Source organism: Rhodnius prolixus, unplaced genomic scaffold, assembly GCF_049639745.1.
Source record: "Rhodnius prolixus isolate KJV_2025 unplaced genomic scaffold, Rpr scaffold_3, whole genome shotgun sequence".
NCBI classification, from domain to species: domain Eukaryota; kingdom Metazoa; phylum Arthropoda; class Insecta; order Hemiptera; family Reduviidae; genus Rhodnius; species Rhodnius prolixus.
In genome coordinates this window covers 1,474,809-1,485,051 of record NW_027411603.1, presented here as the reverse complement: position 1 = coordinate 1,485,051, position 10,243 = coordinate 1,474,809, and the positions used below count along the sequence as shown (strand labels likewise).

The 10,243-nt window shown below is 31.7% G+C and overlaps 2 protein-coding genes across 5 annotated transcripts; one reads left to right on the top strand and one right to left on the bottom strand.

The window, feature by feature from the left end:
• Nucleotides 1–53: 53 nt before the first annotated feature.
• On the bottom strand, nucleotides 54–3,213 carry Pex11c (peroxisomal biogenesis factor 11c). Of its 2 annotated transcripts, XM_074124553.1 has the most exons (5): nucleotides 3,082–3,213; nucleotides 2,730–2,974; nucleotides 2,394–2,572; nucleotides 742–807; nucleotides 54–332 (listed from the first exon to the last, which is right to left on the bottom strand). In XM_074124553.1, the coding sequence occupies exons 2-5, from the start codon at nucleotides 2,958–2,960 to the stop codon at nucleotides 146–148; spliced, it is 663 nt and encodes a 220-aa protein (XP_073980654.1). In that variant the 5' UTR covers nucleotides 2,961–2,974; nucleotides 3,082–3,213; the 3' UTR covers nucleotides 54–145. The 2 variants fall into 2 exon arrangements, with proteins under 2 accessions (XP_073980654.1, XP_073980655.1); XM_074124554.1 differs by lacking the exons at nucleotides 54–332; nucleotides 742–807; nucleotides 3,082–3,213 and adding an exon at nucleotides 814–2,024 and having other exon boundaries at nucleotides 2,730–3,075.
• Nucleotides 3,214–3,224: 11 nt separating this feature from the next.
• On the top strand, nucleotides 3,225–8,866 carry LOC141452421 (FAST kinase domain-containing protein 4). Of its 3 annotated transcripts, none has more exons than XM_074124550.1 (11): nucleotides 3,225–3,587; nucleotides 3,775–3,942; nucleotides 4,184–4,333; nucleotides 4,607–4,721; nucleotides 4,794–4,924; nucleotides 5,584–5,740; nucleotides 5,921–5,995; nucleotides 6,768–6,929; nucleotides 6,997–7,093; nucleotides 8,244–8,267; nucleotides 8,361–8,866. In XM_074124550.1, exons 1-11 carry the CDS (start codon nucleotides 3,225–3,227, stop codon nucleotides 8,569–8,571), a joined length of 1,653 nt encoding a protein of 550 aa, XP_073980651.1. In that variant the 3' UTR covers nucleotides 8,572–8,866. The 3 variants fall into 3 exon arrangements, with proteins under 3 accessions (XP_073980651.1, XP_073980649.1, XP_073980650.1); XM_074124548.1 differs by having other exon boundaries at nucleotides 3,685–3,942; XM_074124549.1 differs by lacking the exon at nucleotides 8,244–8,267 and having other exon boundaries at nucleotides 3,685–3,942.
• Nucleotides 8,867–10,243: the final 1,377 nt, after the last annotated feature.

The window sequence follows — 10,243 nt, the reverse complement described above, 5'->3', positions numbered from 1 at the left end:
TTGTATTATAACCTTCTCAGCTATAAAATCAAAATGATAAATATAAAAAGTAAAATAAAACCTTATTTTTTTTTATTAAAAAATAATAAATTTTATTTATAAATTTACAAAAAGCTACAATAATAAGAAAACAACAAAGCTCACTTTATGACTGATAAAGACTAATCATAGATGATATAATGCCCAAAAAACCTATGTGCCATTGTTTAAGTTTTCCAGCCCATAAAATCCCCGAAGGCAGCCAATGTATAGCATGTACACAATCGACAAAACAACGTGCAGCTGTTAGTAGTTCATTTGCTTCTATATGTGATATGTCTTTAATAGTCTGTCTGAAAAAACAAAAAATTACATTTAAAAAATGGGAAATGAAAAGACATCTTCTATTTCCTGCCCCCCATAAAATGCATGTAATAATTACAGAATTTACTATAAAAATAATAAATAATTCTAATTATATCTAAAATATTTAATGTGAAGCGCAGGAAATTATTTTTTTATTGTGAAATTCTGAATGAGTTTATTATATTACGATAATGTTGTTAACAATTTTAAACGTATTATATATTAAACAATATTAGTTGATTTAATTTGCTTGCTTTATGTATATTTTTTTAAAATAAGTATAAAAGATTCTGGGAAACAAAAAAACAATTATATTTTAGCAAGCATTATAAATTTATTGTTTAAAATACATTTTTGCTAAACAAGAAATATATATATATTATACATCAAACTTACTTAGTATTTTTGTCATTTTTTAGAATACTCTTCATACCTCTTAATACATTGTAATACCTGAGGGATCTGCAAAGTATTTAAAGCACTGTTAGATTACTTCATGCATGGGCTTTGCAAGGGGTGGCACCTTTTTTTTCATTATGCGGACTATAAAATATTGAGTTTGTGGAAAATTTCCATTCGGAATTTTACCACTTTACTGACAAAGGACTTGTAGTAACTTTTTCTTAGATTTTCACTAAAATGGCCCCTTACGATTTTCACCAACTTCGCATACGTTACGATTATAAAAATTTATTTGAAACATGCCCCCAGGACAAGCATGTCAAAACAGTTTTGTGGGAGGGGCTTGGTTGAGATTTCTTCTTAAGTATCAACATTACAAGGTAATTGTTTCCAATAACTTGTCTGAGTGCTGATCCGGACCAACCTGCACTTTTAAAAGTGAACAGTCTCATTTTTAATTATATGGAAACATTCTTATCACCTTTCTGCTAAGCAATTTGAAAGTAGACAGCCTGCTTTCTGTGTATTTATGCCCTCTAATCGGGCCACGAATAAAGGTCCCACATACCAGCAGCAATAATAGCAATTTATTCAATAACTTCATTTTGAAGACTTATTTTTTTTAAATAAGGGATGTATTTTAGAACTATTACATGCCCTAATATCAGATACGAAATTTATTAAATCAGTGTTCCGCAAACGTTTTTCCACCTGCAACATACCAAATTCTATATTTTATTTTGACTGGTTCGCCATAAAATGTTTATTGTACTATTAAACAGACATTTTCATAATTTTTTGGATATAATTATCCGCACTAATGTAGTTATTTTTTCGTGGTGGAATGTTTTTCTGTTCATACTAAAGCAGTGGTTTTGTACCACCCGTACTTGGAATTAACGTCCTTCCACGATTCGTTTGACTTCCTTATTTCCTATAATGAAGTTTACTTCTATTTAGCTCTACATTCATGAGACATTTTTCTTGTAGCACCCACAAGTGATGATGAAATCACTCAATTACGTTCACTAGGGAACTTCTAGGAAGTAACACTAAGTACACGCTATGCCAACAAACACTTCCCTTCCAATGCTTTTAGGATATTCAGAGGAAGACTTTCCAAATTAAAAGAAACTGGATGGATGTTAATTCAAGGCCAGTTTTTTCTCCAAGGAAGGCCAGGAAAAAAGAGGAGTCCGAAGTCGAGAATAACCACACTCAGATGCCAAACACTCAAAGTAAACAGAGTTAAAATCGTGCTGAATTCATTTATTCCCCTGAAAATGAAAATATTTTTCTTGTTTGATAAATTGCCAATAAATTTAAAAAATAATGGCACATCCTTCGCCAAAAAATGGCACACCGATTGCGGAACTCTGCACAAAACCGATGGCCGATCAAATGCCGGTGATGTAATCACTTTAGCTCAGAATATATCACACCTACTAGGATATTTTGTGTAAAGATTGGTGCCAGCTGTTTTAAATCTAACCGGCAGAAAGATGTGCCAAGTTGGCTCATCGTGAATGTGTCATCACTTTTTAAACGAACAACTTTAAAAGAAACGATTAAGCAACAGTTTAATGCTCGTTTCTATAGATAGACTATAAAAACTAATATTTAATAATTTATGCCATGGAACTCACTTTATCATCATTAAATACATAGATAGAGCCCAACAAATGCTCGTTGCTGTCCACCAAGAATCACTCTTCAATGACAATAGCTTGCAATCTGCCGCCCATGCTATATGCTCTAAAGGGTAATACAGTTGATCTAGGGTATTAACTGCTACATTACACATTTGCACAACGTTGTCAGGTTCCTATAAATTATTACAAGTTAGCTTGCACTGAGTTAAAAGTTCTGTGATGTCACCTCGACGAGGAAAGAACCCTATGCATTAGCCTCTTTGAAAAATAAATTGAAGCACATTCTTAAGTCCCAAAAAAACCTTCACCAAGTATTATTTACTTACATACCTTTCTTCCTAAACCATAAGACAAAGTGTAAGTGAGCATTGGTATGTCATCAAACAGTCTAAGTACAGTTCGGCAACAATTTATTTGATCACTAAATATATTTAACTTATGTTCTAATTCTTTTGATTTTGTAATTCCAGCTAGATACTGTGCTGAATAATATAAAATTCTCATCACTTTGTCACGACCATTATAGGTATCTAGGTAATCGGCCACTTTTTGCAGCTGCATGATCAAGTCCAAAACTAATGGACAAATAATAAAAATAAAAATAAAAACAGTTAACTCACTGTGTGCTGTCTATAATTTGGTTAGATATTACTATTTTTTTTTATTTGAATTGGAAGGTTACCTTTATAGACTAGGAAAGGTTATTCAATCACAAGTAGTGTAGGTTACACATCCAACGAAGGCTCAACCGATACTAAATGTGGGAGTCATGAGTTCAATATAATTTTTATATTGTGAAAGTTTTTGTTTAAATAAACGTGTACAATGTTGAGAACATCAAGCATACGAAGTACTTTCAATACATTGAAGAAAATTCATCGTACTTCCTCAACTGCAACTCCCGCTGTACCATCTGAAAAGAATGGATCTCCGGACGATACAAGCGCTTCGGCTACCTCTTCACCTTCAGAAGAAGTATCACATACTAATTCACGTTTTAATACATTAGTAGAAAAGCGAAAATCCTCTCTGGTGTCCGCTGCTTTTGCATCACTTAAAAACTTAAACCATGATAAAAAGCCTTCCAAAATATTTGGTTTGGACGAAAAAATATTGAATTGTAAAACACCAGAAGAACTTCTGTCATTAACACAAAAGAGTGATGTAAATAGAAAACAGGCTCTTAAAGTAAGTTCAATTTTGACATAACTTTTATTATTTTAAAATGAAATTATTCACTCGACCTGTTCATATTAATTTTTTTATTAATGATTACATACTGCAGATTGTAACCACATTAGCAGAATGGTCAGTGAATGGTCAGGCTAACATGTCTACATTTGAAACTGATCCAAGGTTCGTATCACTTTGTCAGTTATTAGGAAGATCGTCAAATGGCACGCCGGTAACTTCCTTGTGCGATCCTTCTAAACATAACATATTCCACGAGAAACAAGGAGATCTTTCAGTAGTGCTTGATGTAAAAGAGGAAGATGATGCTGCTAAACTTGCCTCTAGTCTCACCCTACCTCAAATGATCAAGGTATCAATTCTTCAGTTTTTGTTTATTTATTTTCATTTTTCAAATTCCGAACTAATGTCTACCTCAAAATCTTGGATTACGTGAAATAAAGATTGAAGTTACCCTCAATACAAGAGGCGTTATAAAAAAACAATTAGAGTGTAAAACATTTAAAGCATGTCTACCTTAAATTTTAATGAAAGCAGGCTATTCCCTTTAGGTATTGAAATAAATAAATTACTAAATGACTTGATGCTTCCAGGTACTTAACACTTTAGCGGCTCAGAAAAAACGATCATTATCTCTGCTCCGAGCCTTAGCGTTTGAAATATCACGTTCAGAAGTCAAATTGGACGTGAAAAAAAGTGCAGATGTTTTGTTCGCCCTCGCTAGCTTAAACTTTCCTGATGAGGTAAGATTCATTACTAATTGATATGCATGGAGTTATTGTTTTAGCTAAATGTGGTAATCACTTTTTTATACTTACGAGCAATAAGCTCGTTTGAGATGTTTAAATACTCGCCCACAGTATTCGAAATGATGCGCACCAATTCGTTAATCTTGTAGAATAATGTTTTGCGTTTGATCTTGTCACTGAGTATGGACTTGTAGTGATTACAAACTTTAAATTTCTATAAAATAATAATTACTTACTAAAAAAAATCATCAACGCCTTTTTTTTTAGGTAATATTGGAAAAAGTCTGTAAAGATTTAATCGAAACTATCCCATTCTGTGAAAAGCCAGCTGTCATAAGCTCTGTTTCTACTAGTCTTGGACGTTTACGTTACCGAAATGATCGTGAGTGACTTTTTTTTAGTAAATTATTTTAATCAAGGCACTAATTTCAATGTTTTTTTCTACTTTTTACAGGTTTATTAGACTGCATAAGTGAGTGGATTGTTAATAACAAAACATTGTGTAGAAGTCAAGAATTTGTTTCTTCACTTCTGACCCTGGCAATTGTTAATCATGTTCCATCAGTTGAGAAATCATTTTTTGATGTAAGGTCCAACACTGATTCAATAATCTTTATTGAGGTTTAACAAAAGTCTGGTAGTTTTTGATTATTTTACTTTACTGAGTATTAAAAATAAGACAACAGTTCATTCTTTAAAGTATAATTGGATAGTAAAGTTAATGCCTCTTTATTAACAAGAAGGTTCTTTAGATTTAAATAATTCAGTACAAGGTTTTTTTACCTTTTTTCCGTAATAAAGTCCCCCCTCCTTAAATGAGATAGACCGGAATTGATAGTAGTCCGAAGGAGCTTGATCTGGGCTGTAAACAGGTTTGAGAGGAGCAGTTCAGTCCCCAGCAAATTAACTTTTTAAGGTAGTCAGACGTGAATCCTTACTTTATTAACTAAAGAGCGTTACTTTTGGAGCAGTTCAACATCCCATTTATTATCCAATCAAACGTTAGTCTTCCCTATCTCCATAAACCAGTTCCTGAAGTAGAACTCCTTACTTAACTGAAAAGTTGGTACATAAAAAGGAAATTTATTCTTTTTGACTCCAGTCAAACATCCAAGTTTTCATCAAAAATAAAAAATTGTTTTGGGAGATTAAAACCATAGTTGATTAGTCTACAAAATTATGGATGAATTATACTTTAAATTAAAGAAATTGTGTAGTATCAAAAGAGTATTATTACATTACAGACAACAATTTCTCGACTGACTGCAGACGATTTGCCTACTGCTTCAACTTGGTTGTCTGTGGTTTGGGCATTGGTTATCCATGGCAAGGCTACTAATGAGCACTATAGGTCAGTTCTCTCCCAACAGTACGTCCAAAGGATATTATCTCCAAGCAATGGTAATTTTTGTTACTCATGTGTTTGTTTTTAAATAGAGGTTTACAAAGCGAAAAAATTGGTCTCTCCTAAATGAGAGATGTGCTTCGTACAAGTTGTTTAGATTATAAGAGTTTTCTCTAATAATTGTTCTATTTATCGAAGGTTCTTCAGTTACATTCTTTTTTTTTTATCATATTTAGAAAATTCAAGCGTGGCATTGAAGAAAAAATTACTGAACATAAATGGTGCGGCGAAGTTTAATAAAGATTATAAAGGTAAGATGTTTATCTTTAACACAATTCTCAGGTGTAGCGTAAACGGTGAAAGGAGACTACCCAATTCTAGGTCCTTGGTGTACCAGCCTACAACAAGTAATTACAAGTAACTGATTTTCAAGAGAAGCCGATTAACGGAATAATCGCTTCTGTAAAGTAGTGATGCCGGTTAACGTGACTTTTTTCGAATTTAGGATTTCTTTTACATATTTAATCCCTTTTTATTATTAAGTTGGTCATGAATCTGCATACATTACTTTTTAATGGCTCTTTATACGGAAGCCTGACAATTCCTCTCGCTCTGAAGTCCCTTGATCAAATCTTCTGGAAAGATTTTCCAATAATACTTGTGGAACTAATATTCACTATAAGAATCCCAAATTTAAATAAAATTTTAGAAGCCGTCTTAAACAAAATATTAAAAAATTGAAAAATCTATTTGGTAAATAGATTCTTCTGTCTTCTGATTGGCTGCTTTAGTCCAAAAGCTTGGTTTAAGATCAAATAAATAGAGGATTTGACATTTCTGGGATTTTTCGTGTTTGAGTAAAACCCACCCACTCATACAGACAGACCCACACCAATTTCTCTGTACCAATTTTTTGAACGCAGGAGACTTCAACATGGGTATTTTCGGTGGATTCTCAAAATCGGAAATCTGCACGATTACATATTTCCTGACTTACAAGGAGTAAGAGAAAGTAATCATAATTGAAAATCCTTTTCGCACATCTAAAACTTTCAATTTCCAATCTTAACTTTTCGATTATAGGGCCAACCTTAGAAGAAGACAAAGAGATAAACGTTGTTCCAATGGTGAGAACCAAGGAAAAACAATTGTTAGTCAGCTCTGTTTTGGACGCACTGGCGACAATATTACCATCGCCGTCCTATCTAAAGAATAATATCGACACAGGAATGGGTTTCTTAATAGGTAATTAAAAAAGACAAATTATTTAATAATAATTAGTTCTGAAACTAAATAAGTGTTCAATTTTTAGATGCTGAATGCAGACTGGATGGGAAAATGACGCCATTTCCTTTAGTAGACAAGAGAACCGGGCAATCGGTAGTTCATAAACCTGGAAAAAGTCAAAGGTAAGCTTTTAAGGAAATTGACTCCATTTTTTTACTTCTCCTGATTATAAATTTTAACTTTTTTGACTTAATTTCGCCTATTATATTTTCATTTAGAAAAAAAATGAATCCCTTCGCATATCGAGTTTTCTCGGATAGATAGAAAATTAATCAAAAAGTAGAGATATCGATATGCTATTCTGTTCGCAATTATGGCTTATTAGGTAGCAGTACATTCAGCTATACACAGCTTAACTATTTGCGATATTAAGGACAGTGAAATATATTTGTACATTGTCTGAAAAACAAATAAGATTATATTAGTAAAAACCAGAGTGCAAAACCTGTGTACACATCCTTCAGGAGTGTATCTTATTTCTGTAGAAATTGTTGACATGGAAGCAATCCTAAAAGAGAAAAGAGTATCGGCATAGTTTTTCTGGGTAGGGGGTATTGCCTGGTGAAAAAGAGGAGGGAGACACGCTTGCCAGGGTGGCCAGCTGTTAGAAGAACGTCATATTACCTTCCACAGATTCAAAGAGGAAAACATCAAAACTACTATTAAACAATAACCAAGGAGACCATGATTTGATGGCTTCTCTAACTCGAAAAGCGTCTTTAGGACTGTAAGTTGAGAGCTCATCATGACAGTTTGTTGAGATATATTTACATAAGATCTTTAGCTTTTTGTGCAGACTGTAATGAAGAGGTAGATTTCAAGCATATAGTGATGATATGTCCACGGTATGAACAGGTCAGGAAGAAATTAGTTTTATATCAATACTTGCCGGTAAGAAGATGCGACATTCTTCCCTATTAGTAGAACTAACCACTAAATATGAGGTTATCTAAAAGCTATGGCACTTATCACTTGGCTGTATAGCGAAAGCTAATGCTATCAAAACACCTTAAATTATACATTTAAAACGAAATGCATAACTTTTTACTTAGTTTATACTTTCGTATTTTAAACTTAAAGAAGTTTGGGAATTGAAATGGAGTTTGTTTTTTTAGAGTAGAACCAAATGAATTCACTTTTACGACGTCTGTTGCATACAATAAATGTATCAAGTTTAAAAAAATTCGTAGGAGACGTTTTCTAGAAAATCCTAAATAACTGCTTAAGTATTAATTATAATTTTTTTTTTAATCCTATTTAAATTTTTCATAGTAAGTCTGTGGAAGAAGTAATCAGGTAAATAGATCACCAAACAGACAGAAATTATTAATAATTTTTAGTATTAGTTGAGTGATTCTTTAATTTCTTTGGCATTTCGCTTAATTGCAGAGTGGCCATCATGTGCTGGGATTACCATGATAATACCAGAGGTAGAGTTGGTCTTAACGGTGCCAGTGCTCTTGCTGTGGGATTACTTCAGAAATCTGGATATCGAGTGTTCTCTATTGATCACAATGAATACAATGTGAAAGATAAACTTCCGGAACGTGTTAAATATCTTGAAGAGAAACTCAAACGAACTGTTTGTCCCAACAGTTAGAATGTTAGCAGAGACTTGGTTAAAGAAATGAGGAAGTATTCTAGGCTTACTTAAGCCTTGTAAAACTGAGCCGAACAGTACTAGTATTTTTTTTTTTTCATTTTCTGTATTTTTTACAAAAACCTTCAGCTTAGCCTGGTTGCTTTTTTTTCATTGCTTTAGAAAAACGGAATTGTAAATAAAGTGTATACATTTGGATTTTATGTACATAATTCAATTACCTGTAAAATTCTATCCTATAAATAAATATCTATTTATTATTGAAACGATTTTAACAAATATATGAATTTAAATACTTGGCCTTACTTTTAAAACAACCTAATCGAAACTTTTTTTGTTTAATAAACACGTTCTCACAAAAAGTAATGTGGTGTGAACTCTTGCACGACTTTTTTTTTTAGCGCAATTTATTATTTTATTTAATTTTTCTTGAAAACCTATATACTTATGTCAAAGTTGGGTGTTTTTCAACGATACGATTTTTCGTGCTGTTTCTGACGATCAACCCTTTTACCACTGCCCTACTGGACAGTTTTAATTCAAATTCACATTTTTCCTAATTGTAATATTCTAAAATTTAAATCCATTTCCTGTTAGGATTGGGCTAAATTTTCGATCTTTTTTAGTTTTATCAAAAATTGTCATTTTATATAAAATATTTACTGTTAATAATGAAACTCTTTCTCATGGAAAGAAATTATATAACAAAAAAAATTAATTAAAGAATTAACAAAAAAAAAATGGATTAAATATAACGTAATGTATAAAACGTATTAATAAAATAATAATAATAAACCCTACCTACAAACGTCTCATTCCTACAGGAATTTCCAATCCACTAAGTATTGCTATCTGATGAAGATTTTGTGAACTAACAGTTTTGTTTTTTTTATTTCCTGTAGGTTCTACTATCCTTTAGTGGTTAGTTTTTGAAGTAATATTTTTTAATTTTTCAAAAAAGGTATAATTAATTGAGAGTTTTAAGTAAGCACTGTTAACTTTTAGCTGTTTTTTTTTTGCTACTAATAATGCAAAAAAAGTAATTAGTGGTATTAATTTTATTATTTATAATACATTTACACAGATTTATGGTATGTTATTCGAAAAAAAATTCCGTAAATTAAGTACATGCTGCTACATATTTTATGCTTCATTCGTACAGATTTTTTAATATATCAAAGTTTGTGAATTTCTCCACATCACCCAAAAATGAATGAAACTTATTTTGATGTATCTTAACTTTTACTCTCCATCATTTTATTAAAATCATTCTCTCTTCTTATATTGTTTTAAGAATGTCACATAGTACCTCTATGATTTTTGCTGAGTACAATCTTTTTAGTAAGAGTACTAGTGAGAGAAGGGAACATTGTTTTATTCAAATTTGATTCTCCAATTGAATTCAAGTGAGAATAAAAAGACTCGGCATCCCCTGCCATGCCGAATTAATCGTAAAAGTTATCCAGGCACTTTTAAATATCTCCAATCCATTAAGTTCTAATTTTTTGAAATAAAAATGTTTATTTTAAGGTTAATAATTTTTTTTTTAGTGAAAGTTGTGTGTTTTTTCATACAAGCATTAGATTATTGAAAATATATATAAGTTATTAATTATATTAGCTTAATCAATGCCTTGTGCTGCACTCTACTGGGGAAATTTCTTGTTATTTTG

Coding starts and splice junctions, on each gene's coding strand:
- Pex11c (XM_074124553.1), bottom strand. CDS start 2,960: ATGCAGCTGCAAAAAGTGGCCGATTACCTAGATACCTATAATGGTCGT. Junction 2,573..2,729: donor CTTATGGTTTAGGAAGAAAG/GTATGTAAGTAA, acceptor AATAATTTATAG/GAACCTGACAACGTTGTGCA. Junction 333..741: donor AAAAATGACAAAAATACTAA/GTAAGTTTGATG, acceptor TTGTTTTTTCAG/ACAGACTATTAAAGACATAT.
- LOC141452421 (XM_074124548.1), top strand. CDS start 3,225: ATGTTGAGAACATCAAGCATACGAAGTACTTTCAATACATTGAAGAAA. Junction 4,925..5,583: donor TTGAGAAATCATTTTTTGAT/GTAAGGTCCAAC, acceptor ATTACATTACAG/ACAACAATTTCTCGACTGAC. Junction 7,094..8,243: donor AAACCTGGAAAAAGTCAAAG/GTAAGCTTTTAA, acceptor AATTTTTCATAG/TAAGTCTGTGGAAGAAGTAA.